Source organism: Pisolithus orientalis (genome assembly GCF_024613125.1).
Source record: "Pisolithus orientalis strain OTSU chromosome Unknown F5J12scaffold_47, whole genome shotgun sequence".
Taxonomy (NCBI): Eukaryota; Fungi; Basidiomycota; class Agaricomycetes; order Boletales; family Pisolithaceae; genus Pisolithus; species Pisolithus orientalis.
Genome location: NW_026260828.1, coordinates 160627 through 183478, shown reverse-complemented (window position 1 = coordinate 183478; position 22852 = coordinate 160627). Strand labels below are relative to the sequence as shown.

General features: G+C 45.1%; 3 protein-coding genes and 2 pseudogenes across 5 annotated transcripts; 2 read left to right on the top strand and 3 right to left on the bottom strand.

Moving 5' to 3' along the window:
* Nucleotides 1-267: 267 nt before the first annotated feature.
* F5J12DRAFT_t189 lies at nt 268-340 on the top strand (annotated as a pseudogene). The gene has a single exon. The product of its transcript is annotated as a tRNA-OTHER (tRNA).
* A 1463-nt stretch (nt 341-1803) lies between these two features.
* On the bottom strand, nt 1804-4893 carry F5J12DRAFT_786017 (uncharacterized protein; the record flags this gene model as incomplete). Its single annotated transcript, XM_051743352.1, has 12 exons — nt 1804-1979; nt 2000-2047; nt 2095-2393; nt 2806-2819; nt 2884-2969; nt 3016-3175; nt 3197-3229; nt 3334-3423; nt 3732-4044; nt 4100-4128; nt 4350-4382; nt 4660-4893. 12 exons carry the CDS (start codon nt 4891-4893, stop codon nt 1804-1806), a joined length of 1515 nt encoding a protein of 504 aa, XP_051595837.1.
* Nucleotides 4894-5837: 944 nt separating this feature from the next.
* Nucleotides 5838-8247, bottom strand: F5J12DRAFT_786016 (uncharacterized protein; the record flags this gene model as incomplete). The annotated part of the gene is made up of 12 exons (XM_051743351.1): nt 5838-6155; nt 6208-6339; nt 6394-6433; nt 6573-6649; nt 6691-6833; nt 6882-7058; nt 7095-7449; nt 7520-7585; nt 7617-7966; nt 8019-8077; nt 8182-8190; nt 8213-8247. The coding sequence occupies 12 exons, from the start codon at nt 8245-8247 to the stop codon at nt 5838-5840; spliced, it is 1761 nt and encodes a 586-aa protein (XP_051595836.1).
* A 4834-nt stretch (nt 8248-13081) lies between these two features.
* On the top strand, nt 13082-16532 carry F5J12DRAFT_786015 (uncharacterized protein; the record flags this gene model as incomplete). Its single annotated transcript, XM_051743350.1, has 12 exons — nt 13082-13249; nt 13306-13732; nt 14000-14467; nt 14573-14632; nt 14684-14721; nt 14768-14949; nt 14999-15177; nt 15227-15511; nt 15559-15707; nt 15859-16017; nt 16205-16264; nt 16317-16532. The coding sequence occupies 12 exons, from the start codon at nt 13082-13084 to the stop codon at nt 16530-16532; spliced, it is 2391 nt and encodes a 796-aa protein (XP_051595835.1).
* A 2270-nt stretch (nt 16533-18802) lies between these two features.
* On the bottom strand, nt 18803-18875 carry F5J12DRAFT_t188 (annotated as a pseudogene). Its single transcript has one exon. The product of its transcript is annotated as a tRNA-OTHER (tRNA).
* Nucleotides 18876-22852: the final 3977 nt, after the last annotated feature.

Sequence of the window (22852 nt, the reverse complement as noted above, 5' to 3'; positions counted from 1 at the left end):
CAGATCATGTGAGTTACATGGACACAAGGTGGCTGATAGTAAGGCCTCCTGGAAACACAGCAGTAAATCCTGATCCATCACATGACACAAGGTCAAAAGGCAATCAGACCATTTGCATGACCCTAGGGGGTGTGCACTGTTTTTACACTCCAAAAGTGGCCAGATGAAGGGACTACATTGGAGATGGTGCATTCTGTGCATTAACTTCATGGAGATATGTTCCCACAGTGCTAGTCTAAGCCCCCAAGCTACTGACACTAGTACCCAGACCATATGGCTCAGTGGTTGCAGCACCTGGTAAACACCTAGGAGGTCACTGGTTCAATCTTAGGACTGGTCACATTTTCCTCATAAGGCTACTTTGGGACATCCCTCCCCCCCTCTGGCAAGCAGTGGGATGTCCCACAATTGCCTCTAAGGCTACATTGGGACATCCCTCCCCCCCTCTGGCAAGTAGTGGGATGTCCCACAATTGCCTCTAAGGCTACATTGGGACATCCCTCCCCCCCTCTGGCAAGCAGTGGGATGTCCCATGACAGCCTCTAAAGTTACATTGGGACATCCCTCCCCCCCCTCTGGCAAGCAGTGGGATGGCCCATGACAGCCTCTAAGGCTACATTGGGACATCCCTCCCCCCCTTCTGGCAAGCAGTGGGATGTCCCACAACAGCCTCTAAGGCTACATTGGGACATCCCTCCCCCCCTCTGGCAACCAGTGGGATGTCCCACAGCAGCCTCTGAGCAAGTGGGGAATGGTGCATTGCTCTTCACATAGTCTTGTTCCCATGTCACTGGTTTACCCCCATGCTACTGATATTAGTACCTGGACAATATATATTTGCTCAACTGTTAGAGCACTGTTTATCACCTAAGAGGTTGCTTCAATCCCAGCTCTGGTCACATTTCCATCATAAGGCTACATTGGGACATCCCACTTCCCCCTCTGGCAGCTGGGGGTAGTGTTGCTGTGGCTCAGGGAGCTGTCCTCAGCCAGGGGTCATACCACATCTATATTATTGAGTATTAAAATAATTATTGTGGATTTAGTATGTGGTGACACAAGGCTACATTTGGTAATAGTTGTCATAGTGACTAAGCTGCTTGTTGTTGAGCAGGTCAGCCTTTGGAGCTGAGCCACAGCAACACTAGCTGAGGCTATGTCCCAGAACACCCTCTTGGGTTATATTGACATTCCACCCCACTCTCCAGCAGCCAGTGGGATATCCCACAACAGCCTCTTAGGCTAAGTTGGGACATCCCACTGTCCCCCTTCTGAGACTGGTGTGGGGCATCCCACCCTCCCCTTTGTCACCCAGTGGGATGTCCCACAATACCCTCTAAGGCTACATTGGGATGTCCCACCCTCCCCTTAGGCAAGCAGTGGGATGTCCCACAACAGCCTCTAAGGTTACATTGGGACATCCCTCCCCCATTCTGGCAAGCAGTGGGATGTCCCACAGCAGCCTCTAAGGCTACATTGGGATGTCCCACAACAGCCTCTAAGGCTACATTGGGACATCCCACCTACCCCTCTGCCAACCAGTGGGATTATTCTACATTTTACCCATGCATATGTCTTGCAAACATGATGCTCAAAAAAAATTCTATTTAAACACACCAAATAGATTATAATATGTCTCTATCACCCTTATCTGTATCAAACTCTTTTACTTGGAGATGATGGTGGATCCATATCCAGTAGGTCATTCTCCCATTCTTCTCCCCAACAGAATTCTTCCAATGGCATATCACTTTGTTGGTGATATTCATCTGCCAGGGCAAATTCTTCAGCAACACTTAGCAATTAATCATCCATCACTTCATCCTCATCCTCTTCACCCTCTGACTCCAATCCATCAAACCTCTCCTCATTATCACCATCAATATATATAACATGACCACCCTGCACCATGCTGTGCAGTTCTTCATCACTTGCACCCCAGTTCTCATTAGGTGTTCCAGGATAGCCTCTAGTTGCCTCTTCCACAAGATGTACAGACCTGCTAGTCTCAATGCTCTGCAGTCAAGTTCATATGCAAGATCAACATCTGCAATGTGTGTTAGTCATGGTAATGCAATGACACATGTCTCTTACCAGCACTCTGTCTGGTTTTCTGCACATGACCCCACTCTTCAGAAAACCACTCTGTCAAAGCTCTTCTTTCCTGCAACAGGTGCCTTTCCTCTTCTTCACAATGCCTCAGCTCAAGGAGTGATCTGATCCTTGAGTGCACTTTTTCATCAGCTAACCATGGGGGTAGTAACCCATCTGAATCATCCCCAAGGCCAATATCCTGCCAAATATCATCATCCACATCCAGTTGAACAAAGAGTCCCTTGGGATCAGGAGTGGGGCTATTGACCCCTGAGGAGCTTTTCCCTTGTGTATGAGGCCTACAATTTGCAGACACAGATTATTGTAGCTACTGGAAAGCTTGGCTATTCCTGGTTCTTGTCACTTCACAGATGCTTCTGTGTGGTTTTGAAGTCTTTGTTCTTCAAGGTAAGTCAAATACAAGGGTATTCATGAATGATGACCTCTTACCACTGAGAGTCTGCTGATATGAGCATTCCAGTCTTTCCAACTCAAACTTTTGTTGGTGCAGAAAATCTCTGATATGTTTCTTGATTGCTAATGCATGCATGTGAAGCTATGGAACATGGTCTCAATTAGATGAAACTGTGTAGAAAATACACTGCCACTAACTTGAAGATAAGCACTCTTTTGGATTCTAGCAAGATTTGAATGCTCATTTATGCCTAGGGTTGCCCTCTGGTTCTGCAAAGCTTCTTTAAAACACTTAACCTTTTGATGACACTCTGCAATTTGGATATTCAAGCTTGTCATGTCAGCAACCCCATGGAGAAGATCTTTCTACAGCACTTCCGCCTTGGCCTCATAATTTCCCAATGATTTCTGAGTTGCCATGATTTGCAATATCATATTCTCAGCAGCTTTAGAGCTGTGACCTAATTTGATGGTGAGCAGGAGTCATTATTTATCTCAGCAGCTTACAAGGAGCTGGCTTTTTCTGTGCAGAGACTTGAGCAACCCATTCAGCTTGAAGAGTTGGGATATCAACTCCACATCTCCTTAGGCCTCTGTTTGCAGTAGCTGTCTTTTCTTGGCAATGATTCCAGTGACACAAAAGCCACTGGCCCAAACCAGTGAGACTCTTCATGTCCAGGTGGCACACCTGGAAGTCAATAACAAAGAGGCATTGATGATACTGAATAATATGTTAGCTTGAAACAGATGTGGCATACTGCACACATACCCCAGAAACATGAAGAGATGGTATCAGCCCTTTGATTGAACTCCAAAAACACTCACATCCCTCTCCATCAGATAGCCCAAATCCTTCACATTTTCAGGGGTGATAGATAAGCTGACATGCCCGTTGATGACCAAAGGCATGAAATACTGAGATGGCAAAAGAAATATGTGGCAGAAATGACTTGAGAAAACACCACTTCCTGCAGCTCTGTTCCAGTTGACAACCTATGTCATATAACAGCCCAATATGAAAATTATCTGGGAGATGGCCAAAAAGAGATTTGATGAGGGCAAGTGCATAATGTTGCCTCTCCCCAGCTGAAGTCATATTTGCAAGGTAAATGACACAATCATGATGACAGAGTAGGGCCATGACACCAGTATCTGAAAAGAACTGGGTACTTGCCTACACTGCCATCAGACCAATGGAGTCTGAATAAATGATTAAGACTCACTTTCTGGTGCCTCTCATCAGCTGCAGTAAAGGACTCATTACAACCCTTCAGCACTGACATTGTTATCCTCATTCCCTCTTCAAACTCATCCTCCCCATCACCAAGATAATTCTTTTTCAAAGGCTGTCCACTCCTCCTTTGGGTTGAAGACTTTGACTTTTGCAACTCATTAACCTCATGCTCCATAGCACAAATATCTTCTTGTGAAAGAAAGACTGTAGCTGTAGGGTTTACTGGATCATCTGGATGCCCACTTCTGCACTTCTGAGTAAAACAAGCATCAATGCAAACAATTGCATCAACATCAGAAAAGCTAGAACAAAGGAAATTTTAGCAGTTGACAAAACTATATCCACCAAGTGACATACCCATGTTCACTATTATTGCTCTGCCAGCTCTGGCCACCAAAGCATAGAGGACAACACTGTCATAGGTATTCTGATGGCCTCATCTTTGAACTGAGGACATCATTGTCTGGGGAACTTGGCAATGGGATTGCAGAGGGGATGTTTGATGGTGGACTAGCAGATTCTTGCAGTTGTTGTTGGACATATTCATCAAGGGATGTTTCCAGAATACAATACCAGTGATATGCATTACTGAACCTCTGGCATATACCCTCCTGCAAGTATCATCAGCAATGACCCATGACTGAGAAGAACAACCAAAGTATGCATTAATAATATAGCAACATCACCACAAACAATACCAACAAACATCCTACCCTATCAATATAACACTACAGCAGTCCCAAGAAACAGAACATGTCACACATGCATGCACTTATAACCATGAAATAGTCATGCATCAGATTAAGATATACTACCTACATAGCAGAGTCATCTGTACTACAGTCACTAGGGCAGTAATGTATGTTTTACAAAGTGGAAAAAATGGGGTAATGATACAAAACATGACAATTCCATACCTTTGTGTCCACCTCATAACCCATAGCTGCAAGGTATGCCTCAAGGGACTCACACCATGCTGAAGTGTTTGGAGGTATGCACATGAAGAGTTGTTGGACAAAGCTGAGAAGCTGTAGGCTAACAGCAAGTGTTGGCCCCAGTGGGGCACAGGGGAAGTAGCCCATCCAAAGGAGTTGGAGGGCTGCAGGTGCACAAGGACAGACAGCCAGATCAACTGATTGCAGAGCTGCCATGAATGCATCTAAGCAGAGGAAAATGATGAAGAACACAGAAATCTCACCATTGAAATCAATGCAAATGACTCTCAGTTTTTGAGTCTGGTGACAACCACACGTCGGCAGTTCATAGTCAACAGGATTCCAGAAGTGGTTGGATAGTCATTGATATGCAAGGTATGGCTGAAGGAGGGAAGGGATGACAGTGTGCAACCACTGCTGCCACTGCTTCATTTTTTTTTGGGCATTCCTAGATGGTGACAAGAGCAGGTCTTGGCTAATATGTAGCCCATTGGTTAAGCAGTTGAAAGCAGCATCATGGGAGAGGTCACATTCACTACCCACAGAAGGCTCTAATGGGTGAGCAGCACTTAAAGCAGAGCAGCATTGGATGTGTGGGTTGGAGGAATCACTGGGGTGTTGTGTGAAAGTGCAACAGCCAGGTAAGGTGAGCAAGTGCTCAACAGGAAGGTAAAGCCCCACAGTTCCAGGAACACAGTGCGAAGGTTCAGCAGTCTGATGGTCAACAAGGACCACAAGATCATCTGCACAGAGCAAGTCAGGAATCTGGTTTGTTGGGGTGGTAACTCGTACAGAGGGACCACGCCTAGTAAGCTGTTTCAGTCGACAAAAAGACATCTATGAAATTCGGTCAGACACATAAACTGTCTAGGCAAGTTAGTGGTAGACGACGATCCTGCAACACCAAGTTACAGGACTGTGACCAGGACACTGAATCCTGGTTGCTGGAAGGCAACCCCAAGATGCTACTAGCACATCTCCAATAGTTAGCCTCCAGCATAGAAAAGTGAACTGACCTTTGCACATGACTAGTGAGGGTGATGGGGAAAGAGACAGAGCAAGTGTGTGATGAACAAAATGAGATTGCAATTGTGGTGTATTATGAATATCATTCGGGAAACATACAGAGTAAAAATGGTATCAGGGGATGATGAAGGAGGTTACTGACTATTTGAACCATAACCACGCAGTGCAGTTGGAATAAGGTGGGGAAGAAGGGACGGACAACCAAAAGTATCAAAGAACGACTGTACATAAAATATAGCCAACTTCTTTTCCATTGCCCAGACATGTGACGATGATGCTAATGGCATAATTGGCTCTGCCAAGTCTGAGGGGCATCCTGGCCATACAGCAAGTAACACCCAGAGCTTCTCTACATACTCCCATTTCGATTGAAAGTCAGACAAGCCAAGGCCTTGATTTTGCTGAGGGAAAGGCTCAGCACACATGGTGAGTTCCAAATCACCAGGGAAAATCTGCATAGAGTTCAGAAACAGTGCATTCCTGGTGAGGTAAAATTGTACTTACCTGCCAGACATGATCGAGCCACTCTGAATCCTGATTTGACCACAAGCTAGGCATCATTGCATGGTCAAGAGCAACCAACTCAAACTGCAAGTTGTGTTCATATAAATCCCATAAAATCTTGCTTTTCATCATCTGATCAATGGTAGTGAGGTCTGCAAGGGAAATTGAAATATCCCAGAATTATACATGGCTAGGTATGTCGTGTTGGAGGCTGATGAGCTTGGGACTGAAGAGGGCAGCAGATTCATGTAGTCAGTTGCTGGAAAATGTGGATGAAATCTGCTTGGGAATTGTGTTCAGGAAATCCCACCAGGACCAAGGGATAACAGGAGATGCATCCAAGGCAGAAAGATGAGTGATCCAACCTGCTCAAGAGACTAGCCAATTCCTCAGGTACCTCTGCTGGCAATTGGAGGACTTGCCCCTCACAAACAGACTTGGGCTGGGAAAGAAGTAAGCTACCTTGGGTGCATTGGGACTAACCCTTTTTGCATCCTTATTCATGTCCTTCAGGGCAGCATGCCATGCAGACATAGTAGGGGGAATAGCTGGATCATGAAGGTCTTCCCACAGTTCAGGATTCAGAACAACCAATTGCTTGGCTCCTCTCAAGCCCACAGGGGGATCTGAGCAAAATGTTAAACACACTGAGACAAAATGAATAGGTTACATACATGGCTGATTACATTGTTGAGCCCTGCCCATCCTAACAGCTCCTGTACTTGAACTTGCACTGCTGGAACTTGCAGCATTGGAAGCTGTGGGACCCATGCTTGTGGGAGTGGAGGCCACACCACTGCTGGTGCGCAGTGGTTCCAGCCAGGGAGCTGCAAATTGCTCAAGCCCAATTGCTGGGCCTTGTCAAGTGTGCCTGTGGCATGATTTACCAGGGTGGTACCAGGCACTGTGCCATTTCAGCATCTGCCCAACCTCAAAAACCTCAGGATCTGTGACTATGTCATGAGGGCATGTAATCTCGACAGTTTTCAACACTTGCATGTCTGGGGGTACATGATCAGGTTTCCAGACCATCCAGACAGGCACACATATTTCGAAAAGGCACTGGCAAATGTTGGGGTCTGTCATGAATGCCCTGATCCAGCAGTCAAATGAATCAACAAAAGTGCCCATAGCAGGGTCAAGGTCTGTGTCCAGATATTCTAGCATGCCAAAGATGTCTAGGAGGAGGCATTGACAAAAAGCAACCAATATGACTGTGTCTTGAAATGTAAATGGGAGTTGCTAGAGAAAATTTTAATTAACGAAATCTGAACCAGAAAAAAATCATGCCTTCAGATGCAGGAGACATCACCAACATGACCCCAGCCACAAATTGGGTCTCAGAGGACCTTTGTAGTGGGGGTGCTTCTTTAGCAATCTTGCAAATGTTCATCTAGTTGATTATAAACAGTCTCCATTGACTTCCACTTGTCAGCATGAATCCTTCCAACTTTGAAGGCAGACCCTCTTTCCAGCACAAAATCCTCTGCTGACTGGGTAATGTTCCACCACAGCCACTTCCATGTTGGGTTGTCTCCATAGGCCACTTTCCAGGGGACACATGGACTCCATGTGTAGTGTTCTGCAAACAGCTGTGGCCATTGAAAACAGTCTATATGGCTGAACCATCCATCATGTAGGGGTGTGATTGTTTCTCCATCAAAGATGAAGGGTTGGGGAACATAGTCAGTGTTTGGCGACATGATCCAGTGGTCATCACACTTCACTAGGAGGTGTGCATCAAATGCACCCCATCTCCCTGAAAATAACAATAATCAATTTGAGCTGAGTTAGGGACAGCAAGAACACACCATTGCCAGGGTGGTTGTGCAATGATAATTCATAAGGGCAAATGCTAGCTACATTCATCCTGGAAACAAAAGAAGTCAGTCAGTACTTACTTAAATTGACAGAGATGACGACAAGGGGAGAAAAAAATGAATCATGCAGCATTAAGGCCAGTTCTCCCCTCACCTTTTAGTCCTGAAGATTTGAGTTAGCACACATCCATTCATATCTATCCCTGCCAATCAAATACATGGTGTGTTCCTCTATGGTATCAGAGACTTGGTGCGATGTTACCTTCAAGGGCAGTGATTCTGATTGTTGATCTCAAGTTCTCCTTTCTACTATGAATTTTCTCCAGGTTGCCTCATGATCAACCATGCAAAGTTCTAACATGGGTACATGGTTAGCTTTTCAGTGTATCTTATCCATCACTTTCTGCTACTTCCTCCAGGGTATTATGAAGAGTTACATCACATCTAAGTGCACGATTTGTTGTGGTTGAACTTCCAGTTTTCCTGCAATGGCTTCTGACAAATGGGGAAAGGGAACAAGGTAGCCTTCTGCTGGAGATCTGCTGTCATACTTACAATTCTCTGCACATTCACTCTCCAGCCTTTCCTTCCCATTCCCTGACCCACCATGTCCAAAATACCTTTGCCCAGTACTGGATTGGATATAAGCTCTAGCAACCTTAGTACGTGTTTTTCTGACTAACTCCTGACAACTAATGCATTTTGGCACAGGTGCTCTAATTACTCTGATCAGAAACCTCGAATTGAATGCAGCAGATGCTGAAATGCTAGCAAGCACTTTGTTACTAAGATCTCGTGCTGAAGGTGAGTATGTTCTTAAGTGACATTTCTGGACTGATCATATTGCAGCCTTCATAGGGTCATCTGGCTCACAACCCACATACCCCATGGCAGCATTATGCCCATCAAGATTGGGGGTTTCAGGATTGTTGTCCTGCAAAGAGTGTACACCTGCCACCTTATCCCCCTTGATCCCCATTTATGCAGAATTTCTCACACTGCCAGTATCAATACATTTAATGCCATCTAACTCAACTGATCCCTCCACTATTCTTGTCTGCAGCCACCCAGATCATGAAGCAAGGGTTCCATATCTAGTGGATGACTGTGTGCATACTCCCACTGGAATTTTTTTTACCATATCCATGTAAAGACTAACAGCTATTGTATTATCTGTTGGCAAGTATTTCTCGCAGCAGTCTCCAATTAATTACTATGAAGTATAAATCCTGAGGCCATGTATTGCATATGGCAGCCTGACTGTGAAGCAAGTTGCAACTCAGCACTTTCCATCCTTCATAAGAGCTAGTTCAGAAACCTTGGGTAAGTCGCAATTAGTTCCTTCAATGCTTGTACATGTTTTTCCACTGGGGCAGTTCACATAGTGAGTTTGAATTGAGTTTGAAACATGTCCTGTGATGCATTATGATGATCTGGATCAGCTTAGGCTTGCCTGGCTATCGGCTGCCACCATTGTTGCCCTTGTATCCCAGTACACTCTGGATTCACTAACTCACTCAATGCCTAATAAGACTAGTGCTCCCACTCCACAAGTTCATTGGAACCATGAAGAAACTGCTGCTCTTGTAAGGTTCCTGCATGACAATTGGCATGGAGCAGGCAATAATGGGAACTTCAAGATGGCTACATATCAAGCCACTGCCCTGCATATCGCCAACTATCACACAGATGGACCTCCTAAGACCTATCAAGCAGTGAGAAACAAGTGGACTGGCTATGTAAGTCAGCATTGTAAACTGCTTGTGATTTTTACTGATCTTCTGTCATAGATTTGAAAGATATATTGCAATATCAAGTACTATTGAGCACAACCATCTGGAGCCCACTGGGACAATGAGAAGGGGGCTAATATTCAGGGTCAGCATGCTGAGCAGGTGTTCGAGGATTTTGTGAAGGTATTTTTATTTTTATTTTTTACCCTGTGGCTTGATGAACTGACAATTACTCTTAGAGTCACCCCCTCATTTGCCAGTTCAAAATGAGTGGATGGGATTTATATCCCTACAATGCAGATATCATACCCCATGGTGGTGCCTGTGGGGCCAATGCCTTTAGTCCAGATAGTTCCAATGCCACTGCCAACAGCCTAGACAATGGAGATGGTGGAGTGCCAACCATTCAACTAACCACTTCCACTTCAGTGCCTTCTGAATCCGCACCCTCCTCCACTCCCACACCCATTGAACCCATATCCACTTCAGTGCCTGCTGATTCTGTGCCAGCACTTCCCCTAGTCCTGCCTGGGTCAGATGATGACCATTTCCCATTTTTCAATGATCTGCTGTCTACCATCAACCCATCCAACATTTCTATCCCTCCATTCAGTGCTCTGTTGTCTAGTGGGAAGCGGTCTCACACTGACATGCTTGGTGATGATGAGGTTTTGACTACCATGTCCATTTTCCCATATGCCAATGCAAGTGACATTTCTGCTACTGCTCCTGCCTCCAACAAACATGCCAACCTCTCTGGCACTTTGGACTATGCAAAAAGCTCCCATTCCTGTCGTTCTCGCAATCCTCCGCCTCTGCCTTCACTTGTGATATCAAACCCTATCATGGTAGGCCTACAAGGCTCGATCAACTTCCTCACTTCATCGATCAACACACCAATGACATCTGCCATTGATAAAGCATCAACAATGAGGGCACAAGTGATTCATTTACTGGACAATTAAGACCAAGATTTCCCCAGTCCCATCAAAGTGTTCATCTGATCATTGATTGTGCAGAATCTTGGCTTTGCTGATGTATACTTGAGGACAGCAAAGAAGGAAGATTGTTTGGCACTTGCTGAACTGGAGTATCAGATAAAACTCAGGATTGGTAGTTCTCAGACTGGTACACAGTAAAAAATACTATAGGTAGATTGATGTTTGCTGTACCTCCATACCTGCTATCATTGTATTGCAATCTTTTTTTTTCTTTATTGCGATCTATCTTTTTTTTCTTCATCACACATGAGAGATCCAAAAGTGTATGTATATTGCATGGAATGGGAACAAATGAACTATGCATCTACAACATTGATATATCGCTCATACTGCTACTGGTGTTAGTGGAGTCATCAGAGCTATAGTCATTGCTACCTGAGGGCAATTGCCCGAGATCCTGCAATCAAATAATTTCCTGATAATTGTCCCACATATGTTGAGCAATCTGGTCATGGAAAGTGCATGCCACTTCAAGCTGACCTACATTGGGATTATCTTTGTCAGCTCCACCCTCATCTGCTGATCCCCCAGGCCCTCCTGCACCTCACTCATCCACATGGATATCCTGCCCTGGCATTGGACCTTCTTTGGCATCATGAGTACAGATGAAGTTGTGCAGTGCACAGAGTGCTGAGGGGATTCAGCCTTGGACATCGATGTTGTACTCAGGGCTTAGTAGTAAGATGCGAAAACAATGCTTGAGGACACCAAATATTCACTCAATGACATTGCACACAGATGAGTGCCAGAGGTTGAACAATTCTTCTTTGTTCCTGGGTCTTGTCAGTTCAACAGGATGATAAGATGGATAATTCAAAGAAAATTACCTTAAATGTGCTTGGTGCTACTCTGCAAGGTGGTAGTGAGTCACCCAGTATGGGGCTAGAATTTCTGGGTGCAGGGGGAATCTGGCTGAATATCATCAGCACCAGGCATCTTGACATATGTGGAATAGAAGGGTGATGATGATAGGATGAAGAGTATCTTGCAAAAGTACCTGATCAAGGAGGTTAGAAAAGTATTAGAAAACTAAGGGTGATGACATACCAAGATATAGTCTCATTTGACTGTTGAAAATGTTCACCAATGTGCCTGATAGTCAGACCCATCACACTCATATAGAGGAAAATAGCTAGTTGTTCTTCAAGCGAAACAAATCGAGAGTTGCCATGACCAATCTGGCGAAGCTCCTCCACAAGTTGTGCAAAGACATCAGTGTGAACACCAAGTTCACATTGGATTCATTCTGGATGACCTGCAAGGAGCTTGATAAGCCATTCCTCACCAGTTAGTGCTGACGTGTGGTAAGGCTCTGGAATCCTTCAGATTGTGCTTCAGTACAACTGATCATGCAGAGGATGATATTGATGACAAGAGCAATATGGCACAGCAAGTGTTGGTGGTGAATCTCCTCATGATCACCACCAATATTGACATCATCCATCTTGCATACAGGAGGAAATGTTTCAAACTCAATTCAAACTCACTACATGAACTGCCCTGGTGGAAAAACATGTACAAGCATTGAAGGAACTAATTGCAACTTACCCAAGGTTTCTGAACTAGCTCTAAATTTCTACCATTCAAGCTCTACCACTTAGCAGTGGAACACTTGGACCATCTCTCTGCTAAATGTCATGGGCTTGGTGCCCTTGACAGCCCCTGAAGGCTTGGGGCCTTCAAGGGTGGTCCTGGTGTCAATCCAGTGATCAATTGCACAGATGACAATGACCCTTGTCACTCAGTACCAGAGATTCATTTCAGCAACAACTTTGCCCAAAGGTCATCATACCTCTGACATTTGGTCTACATTATGTGCTCAATTTGGCTATCAATTGCATGAAAGGGACTGCATCTATTGGACTGTGTCAACCCTGCTCTCATCAGTGACCGCCCTTAGGGGCTTGAATGATTCATTTTCCATCTAGTAAGCCCACTCCTTTCTCTATTGCTGGATACTGATGAACTCTTGTGGTTTTTCAGTCCTGAGGAAACCCACTTTCTGGGTCATGCAGACGGAATACCACTGTTCTGGATTTCGATTGGAATTCCACCCATATGTTTCCATTTTAATAGGTGTGTCATCCTTGCTATGCATTACAACCACTTCTTTCCTGCATGCTTTTCCTTCATCCCCCTTACATCATGTCCTCTTTTGTGGTTTCATATGTCCTTGCTGATGCTATATCCAGAACTTTGCATGCTGAGACAACATGTTCTAGACAGATTTTTTTTCCCATGTGGTTCATCTTGGCTTGATGTGCTCTGACCTTAAATACTCACCTTGCCACCCCCTGTTTCTCAACACCCCCATACAACCATGCCCCACTCTGCTGATATCCCAGAGCCTTTGAGGGACTCCATTGCCGACTTGAACACTCGCATTCTTCACAACCAAAGGATTCTGTCCTCACAAAATTCCCTGGTTTCCAAACAAGTAAAAAAAGGTGGTGCTGTTGTCTCTAATGATGGAGTGCAACACTCAGAGGTATGTCTTGTAGTATATTTCTCATCCATTACTCTGATGTCATTTTCTGCTCACAGCAATCTACTCTGAAGGATATGATTAGCAAACTGAAACTGCAGCATGCAGTCCAGCCTCCTGAAGGCTGGGAAGAGCACATGTTTGGCCTGAGAGATAGAAGATGCTCCTTGACACCTTGTCCTTCCATTGCAAACACCCCAATGCTCCCTTCCCCTTGCCTGTGCCTGGATGACCAAATCCATGATGAGGACTCTGCAATGGAGGAGATGGAGGAGAATCCCAACAACAATGAAAATGAGGATGACCAGCCTTCCAGTAGCAAGAACAAGGATGATCAGCCATCCAGTAGTGAGAATGAGGATGACCTGCTGTCTGGTAGTGAGAAAGAGGATGACCAGCTGCCTGGTAGTGATGATGATGACAAGGGTTCTGATTACAATGAGAATGAGAATGACGATGAGATGGAGAGCTTGAGTGACTCCTGTGGTAGGTTTTTCTGTTTCATATCCCTCATTCTCTCATGTTTTTTTCAGATAATTCTCATTTCTTTTGATTTTGGGGTTTGGTGCCTCTCTGGTCATGCGATGGTGGGCTTGGTGCCCACTTGTGTTTCAAAGCTTGGTGCTTTGGATACTCATGACCATTTCCTGCTGCCCATCATTCCCTTGGTTGTTATATAGATAAAGAATTGTTGTGATCCTGTTCTGTTACCATCTATATTCATCTGCCTCGTGTTGACATGTTGACTCCTAGATGATGATGATGCATGCACTTGCAATGCTCAGACTGTTTCTTGTGCCCAGTCCCCACTTCCCCTGTCCTTACCACCCACATACAAGTCTGATGACTCCGCCCATCCTGTAGGGGACATTGTCCATCCTCACCAAGAAGGTGGCCTGATCTATACTAGACTTCAGAAGAAGGGCAAAGGTAGGGCTATAGATGCTGAGGACATTGATGCTGCAAACCACAGTGACCATGACACCCAACTCCTGAACCTCAAGAAGCCAGGGAATCTGCCCACAGCAGCATTAGACAAAATATGTGCTTTTGCGAAGGACATCAAGACAACAGCAGAAGAACTTGGCCAATGGCACAGGTGGTCTACATGTGACATACTTGTCACTGCAGGATTTAGTGTTAAGGCTTCTCATACCAAAATTAATGAGGCCAACCTCTTCTGCTCATGGTATTGGGCCACACAGCCCAAACCAGATGGTGGTATGGCTTGCCTCCCTCTCACATCTACCATTCTAGCATCCTGACCAGCCAATTGAAATTCAATCAACAATTTGATTACAAAGGAGTACAACACCCTCATGATAGGCATCCCCAAGGATGACTTCATGGCAAGGAGGGAAAAGTTAAAAGCCATCTATGAGTGGAGTGAGAGCTCCTCTGCCATACTGACTAATTGATCTGTCAAATCTATTGCAGCTAGAGTGGACAATGCAAAGACACAATTTTCTGGATTGGTATGTGGTTGCAACTGTGCAGCCATCGATTCTGATTGTTCCACAGGCAGAGGTGTGGTCCAATCTCAAGGATATTGAGATAGTTGGAGCAGTAATGTATGTTGGACAGGACCCTGCAGGACATCAAACTTCTGGCATATTTGGAGGCTCTGAGATGATAAGAAACTTCATCAATGAAAATGGCATTGATGTCTGGTCACTCATGGATAAGTATACCACAATTTTCAAGTAAGTTTATTTCTTGCATGTTTCATTCAACCTCATTGGATTGTTGTAGGTGTCTCAGGAACAGTGATGGTGTGGATGCCAGGGTGGCTGGCACCAGTTCCATTGGAGATGTGGGTTCTGTGCTGGAACTATGTTGCCATACAAAGGAGACTCCAAGAGACCACAACTGCAGAGTATTTGGAAGCATGATGAAGGAGAAGATGTTGGCCGCATTGAGAGATCTGTGTGGTAAGTTATTCTTGTGCTGTACATGCATTTATCTTGATCCTTTGCTCAGTCACACATAGCATTAAAGTCAGTGATCCCCAGAAAGTTTCCTGGTACCAGCTTCTCCAGTTTTTGTGGAGGAGCCACCTCACTATTGTCAACTGGCCCCATGGTGTATCTCCACCAGGCCCTGGTTTCAAGTACAAGAAACTTAAGGCTGGCCCTCTTTGTCAACTTGTAGTACCTTGCCTTCAGAGAAAGCTGAGTCTTTTGTATGATGGGCAAACTGATGATGAGGAAGAACAAGATAGTCTGGATGATGTGCTGGAAATTGGGATTAAGTGCTGGAATGAAGGTATTCCCTATTTTATTCATCTAGTGGGATGCTGAAGTTCTGTGTAGAGGTCATCAATATTTTGGATGCTGACCCTTTGAAGGGTGAGATCACACTCATCAAAGCTACCAATGGTACTGTTTTGCAGCAGATCTCAGATGATCCAGAGTGGCAGAAGTCCCTCAAGGAAATGGATCACCAGCAGCAAGGCATGGAGGTCCTTCGACAGCCACAACCCTGACTGCAGCAACAACTCCCTTTTCCCTCTTGGAAGTGACCCCATGTGGAGGCATCAAATCACGATACTATTGGTCCCCAGGTAAGTTCTGCTCTTTACTTGATATCTGGTATCTGCTGATGTTTGTAAGGCTTTACAGTCTGACCATCAAACTGTGCCACACAATCAACACTGGGATGCATGCCCCATTGCACCAGATTCACATTGTGACCCATCCACAATTCCAAGCAATGTGCACACTCACGAGCCTGGCCCATCTGAGCCTCCCATGCCAGCTCTGCAATATGGGGTAGGGTTTGGTTCCTATGGTCTGATAACAAGATTAATGAAGCATCATATAGGATCTACATTGGGATAATCTTCCAAGCCATCCTCACATGCAAGAGGCTGGCCCAGCCCAGCAGTCTTTTCCCAGATGACAAGTGAGTATCCAGGTCTCTGACTTTTGGTAACAAAACTAAGGAAAAATTATGTAGGATTCTTGGGGTGACCATATGAACTATCGTGATCCTGGTGCATCTAATATCCCATATCATGTGAGTAATTTGATTTTGCAGAGGTTTCACCATTGACTTGCATTCTCTCTAGGCATTACCTTCTGGCCACCACACTCAATTTCCTCTGTCTTGCCAAGGATTCCATTGCATTCTGTCTCGAACCAACCATCCTTACTACAATGGTCCATATACCAATGACTACTACCCTCCAACCCAGTTGGGTGAACCTCATTGGGTTAACAGGGGTAATGCTGCACAATATGAGGATGATTTTGCTGAGGAATATATAAATGAAGATTACTACTAGTGTAGTTTTTGCTTCCCCTACAACATATTTGTCATGCACTGCTTGTATATTGATGTCACTGGTGTCAGCAATGATGTTACCATCAGATTTGGGGGACAAGTCTGTGGCTCTCCACTCAGTCCTGTGCCGTTCCTATCACTTTTCACACCACTTGTTTCCCTTGCCAAGGCCTCTCTGGGGGGGCCTCTTTTGTCTAATTGCATGGAGCCACTATTGAGATATCACCATTTTTGTGTTTGGAGGGCAGTGAGACAGTTTTGCACATAGCTCAAGATCCAATGGTCTGATCATGGTGGCTCCTTTTTTTCTGTGTTTATCTATGAGTACCTGACTGCCTTCCTGAGGCCCATGTTGATCACCCCAGCTGTTGTCCTGAGGTCATCACCTGCTTGTTCACTTGCCTAGAGTTACCCCTATCATCTTGGGGCTGTATCTCAGTGGTTTCTCTGACATGTCTCTCACTTTTTTGCAGACTCGCACTACTAGATGATGACTCCCTGGAGATGTCTAGATCATTGTGATTGGTGCAGTAGTTATGGAGATGTTCACATTTTTGTGGCAAGGTCCACCCCTTAAGGTCCTCTCATTGTACCTCATGCATATCTGCACCACTTCTCTCACTTTTCGAGCCACAAATCCCTCTCACTGACCCATTTCTGGGGTGCCCTTGTTTACCCAATTCTGCTTGCTCATTGTTGAGATATTCCCACTGTTGTGTTTGAAGGGTTTTGAGGCAGTTTAGTGTATACCTCAAGATCGGGTGACCCAATCAGCATTTTCCCTCTTTCTCCCTGATTGCCTGGGAGTCCTCTACCACATCCCATAGTTTTGTGTCAGTTGCCCCAGCCATTACTGTTACATTTCAGTACTGGCCACTTATCAACTCTTTGTTAGGGGCAGTCCAGGGTCAAATCACATATGGTACCAATGTCCATCACATGTCCATTGCTGTTAGGCACTGTACATGATGCCTCAATCTGTATATACAATTCCTGCAGTCCTAGCTACTGTGTTTGTGCCTTGTTGCTCCTCGTGTTACAGCTATTTTCAAAACTGAGAGCAAGGCCAAATAAACAAAATCACACACATATAGTAGCTAAATGTTATAACTTTGATATCTCAATCAATTCAAGTCGGATCACTGCAATTTTTGCAGATTCAGAATCAGGGAAATTAGATGTAGGTCCTGGTGTAAAAATTAGACTAGTTCTAGCACTATATAAGTCTGAAAAATCATAGGCTGAGTTCACATATACAATCAAAATCGCAAGTGATCTAGGCATCTGTACACCTTAGCAAACTAATAGTGGTCTTCTATACATCAATTGTCCAGCAGGCTTTCAATGATTTTTGGGCAGTAGAGAGCCCTCTGCTTCCAGATGTTCATTGCACATATAAGTAAGATTGGAAGCCTATTATTGCATATTTCTTCACACAAGATTCATATCCTTGGAGCCCTGTGTATCATCTAGAGAACAGTAGCAAAAATTTATGCAATTATGCATTGTGTTGTTGTGATCTGAACTTCTACACCTAGTATTGTCATATCTACACTTGGTGGCTGCTTGCCAATCATGTGCTACCCCCTACCTGTGTCCCCTTGCTTCAAATAAAATCATAGTAGAAGGACATGAGATTGAGAAATAATACAACACTTGAGACCTGCAGAGTATGATTGCTGGATACAATTTGAATAGCATTCTTTGGGTGCCATGACTATTTCAAGCAATGATATGTATAGGACATTTGGAGCCATTGAGTGAACCTGATCATGTCAGCAACTACTCATGCATATGGCTACACCCACTCAAATGCAGTTATTCACTGCTCACTGCTCATCTGGTCACTGACTTTTCATCTCTGCACATATTTTTTGGTACTGTTCTCTAGAAATTACACAGGGCTAAAAGGATATGAATCTTGTGTGAAGAATTATGCAATAATGGGCTCACAATCTTGGTTATATGTGAAATGGACATCTGCAAGGCAAACCTGTGTCTCATTGCCCTGATTCTGAATCTCCAAAAATCATGGTGATCTGACTTGAACTGATTGGTGCCATTGATTGAGACTGTTACAATGTGACAATATATATCCCAATTGTGGGCAGAGGGCAATGTGGATGTCAGAGATACAGGGTAGGATGTCCAACATTTTCCCCAGAGGGGGGGAGGGATGTCCCAATGTAGCCTTAGAGGCAATTGTGGGACATCCCACTGGTTGGCAAAGGGGAGGGTGGGATGTCCCAAAGTAGCCTTGTGAGGAAAATGAGACCAGTCCTAAGATTGAACCAGTGACCTCCTAGGTGTTTACCAGGTGCTGCAACCACTGAGCCATATGGTCTGGATACTAGTGTCAGTAGCTTGGGGGCTTAGACTAGCACTGTGGGAACATATCTCCATGAAGTTAATGCACAGAATGCACCATCTCCAATGTGGTCCCTTCATCTGGCCACTTTTGGGGTGTAAAAACAGTGCACACCCCCTAGGGTCATGCAAATGGTCTGATTGCCTTTTGACCTTGTGTCATGTGATGGATCAGGATTTACTGCTGTGTTTCCAGGAGGCCTTACTATCAGCCACCTTGTGTCCATGTAACTCACATGATCTGGACTTGCTAAGGATGCTGCATGACCCATTGTACTAAGCATGCATGGGTTCCAGATGCAGCTCATAACCTGATGAAAATGTGACCAGAGCTGGCATTGAGCCAGGACCCTCTCAGTGTCAAGCAGCTTCTCTGACCATGGAGCTACCTTGCATTGGATTCTCTATGGTGCTTGTAGGATTAGTGCAGATTACTACTTCAACACCTTAGAGGCTGTGTTGGGACATCCCTCTGGTTGCCAGAGGGGAGGGTGGGATGTCCCAATATAGCCTTAGAGGCTGTTGTGGGACATCCCACTGGTTGGCAAAGGGGAGGGTGGGATGTCCCAATGTAGGCTTAGAGGCTGTTGGGGGACATCCCACTGGTTGGCAGTGGGGAGGGTGGGATCTCCCAATGTAGGCTTGGAGGCTGTTGTAGGACATCCCACTGCTTGGCAAAGGGGAGGGTGGGACATCCCAACATAGCCTTAGAGGCTGTTGTGGGACATCCCACTGCTTGGCAGAGGGAACAGTGGGATGTCCCAATGTAGCCTTAGAGGCTGTTGTGGGACATCCCACTGCTTGGCAAAGGGGAGGTTGGGATGTCCCAAGGCAGCCTTGGAGGCTGCTGTGGGACATCCCAAGTCCCCTTGTGAAAGTCAGTGGGATGTCCCATCCCAGCCTCAGCAGGCTATGATGGCACATCCTCCTAAGTTATCTTTGCAGACCAGCACAATGCCCCATGATGACCTCAGAGGCTCATCTGGGACATTCTGCCCTCTGCAGATGGTGTTGCAAAGGTGACCAACCCCATGTTCTATGTGGGGGACTTTGAGATATTGGCTTGTCACACAAGTGTTCAAAAACCATTTACTTCTTCCTTCATACAGTACAAATTGCATGAGGTATAGACACAAATTGATTGAATTTATTATTGCAATTTTCAAGGCAAATGTGGAGGCCCAGGTGGGTCATCTCCCTGGCAACTAGTGAGATGTCCCAATACAGCAGAATCACATTGCAAAGATGTACATGAAAAGTACTATTGTATACTACTATGCATGGTGGGATGGGAGGGGATGTATAGGTTGAAGGACACTTTGTGGATTAAATCTGTCAGAGGAGCAAGGGGGCTAGGATTTCTGCAGCTATTTCAATGCTAATATAAGCTGCACTTTCAGGAGTAGGGACCCCAGTCACCCAAGGCAGTCTTGGGACATCCCAAATAATTGCATTTGAATGGATGGCTATGTGGGAAATCCCATCTGTCCCAGGGCCTAAAAATCTGCATAGCCCTGGGACATGACCAGATGTCCCTGGGCAGACCTTGGTCTGGGAGGCTATTAGGCTGGATGGTTTGGAGAAACTATTCAGCCTAAATGCTTATAAAAAATGGTTACCTGAAGTGCAATTGACCTCAGACACCACTACACCATCGAGACCATCACTATGGTCAAGAATTGCCTTATCACTGCAAGGGATAAGAATGATTTGGATGAGGAGGATGAAGATTCTGATACCTCATCTGATATCACTTGGAGGGTGCTAGTCTTGCAGCAGATTCGGAACTATGTGGTGGTTGCCACTACACTCAGTCTATACCAGGCTGCAGTCTCAACACTTTGAAGCACTACCCCAGAACCTTACCATACATCTGCTCTTTCAGGACAGGGATGGCTAAATAAGTTGCTTAATGGGCACCCCAAGCAGATCAGAACTGAGCTCAGCATCCACAAACATATCTTCCTCAGGCTGATATCCATCCTTCATGAAGGGGATCTCCAAGATTCAAAGAATGTCATGTTAGAGGAGCAGCTGGCAATTTTCCTGTATGCAATGGTGACAGGCTTATCAGCTTGGCACATCGGTGAGTGATTCCAATGCTCGATGGATACAATATCATGGTGAGTGCACTGTCATTTGGATTGAAATTCTGCTAAACTTTACCCAGGTATTTTAAATGAATGCTCCATGCATCCTCCAAGGGTTGCATTTATACCACATACAGTCACCTTCCCAGAGCTGATTCACCAGTTCCCAGTCATATTGCCACCAATCCCAAATTTTATCCATACTTCAAAGATGCCATAGGTGCCCTCAATGGTACACACATCACATGTGCACCATCCACAAGTGAACAAGACCTCATGTGCAACCACAAGGGTTTCTTATCTCAAAACTGTCTCATCGCATGTTCATTCAATGGTATCATCACATATGTTCTCAGAGGCTGGGAAGGGTCAGCTGCTGATGCCATGGTCTGCCACAATCCCTGCTTGTGGGACTTTGCTATTCCTGATGGGTGGTATTACCCTGCTGATGCAGGGTATCTGTTGACTCCACAGCTACTTGTACCATACCATGGCCAATGCTATCATTTGGCTGAGTGGGGGCGAGCCAATCTACAGTAAGTACCACTACATTTTTATGTGCATTTGATTCTCATTCATTCCCTACAGGCCAAGGGATGGCAAAGAGCTTTTCAACCTTTGCCATGCCATGCTCTGAAACAACATCAAGTGTAACTTCAGAGTTATAAAACAATGTTTTCTGACCCTCATTCTCCCACCCAAATATCACATGGCAATCCAGTCCTGCTTGCCTGCAGCGGTGTGCTGTGTTCACAATATCATCCACCTCCACGATCCTGATGACATTGACATGCCAGATCCTGATGAATTCAATGAAGATGATGGGCCACTTTTAACATCTGAAGAATGGACATCAGAAGCTTGCAAGATACTCCATTGAATGCTGGGTCACATAGTCAGATGAATGCCATGCATGACATGATTGCAGCACAAATGTGGGAAGATTATCGCACTGAGCTCGCAAGAAGGGGTTGATTCAGTAGTTCAGTAGCTAGTTTTGCATAATATCCATGTATCCACTACGTCACCCTCAAATTTCATCCATGTCTTATCCACCCTCAATTTTCACACTTGCATGGCAATTTTAAAACAGTGGTGATTGCTGTATAGACACATAAGTACAGACAAACTACTTATTTCCCCCCCAAATTCACATATTCTGGAACCTCATAGCCAATGGCCTTGAGCCTCATCTTAACCCACAACATTCAGTATGTTGCTGACTGAGTGGCAGCATTCTTGTAACCCATGACATAGGAGGATTTCTCTTCAAACAACATTTGCAAGTGGACTAGGTTCTGCTCCAAAAGGTTCTTCTCAAGCTCAAACATCAACGTGCATGCTTCATCAAGACTTTGGCCCTTGGGATTGTTGAGGGCAGTGAGCATCTTGGAGGTACTGTCTTGCACACCAGACATTAGACCCCACACTGCATCTTCAAGGCCAGCTGTCTGTGAGTGCTGCTTCCAAGAACCACTGGAACTTCCCAGGGAAGCTGCTGTGGATGTGGTGTTGAGCCCAGCAGTGGTGTCACTTTTGCACTTCTTGCCATGAGATGACAAACTAGATGACAGATTGATGGAAGTGCTTACTGATGTCATTGTGGAGGACAGTGGTGATGTAGGAATGGATGAAGGGGAAACTGTCAGGCCAGGCAGGGACATGGGTGGCACACTGGAAAGGGCCTGTGAAATACCCTGTGGTACAGGTGTACCTTGAACATTTATGGCAGGCTGCACACTCCAGGGAGTCTGTGTGATTTGATGTTGATTAGGGAACACAGATTGATCCTGCACAAAGGTAAACTGTGTGGTGGGTTGCACAGGTGGTAGCTGATACTGCATATGAGGATGTGTGAATGGTA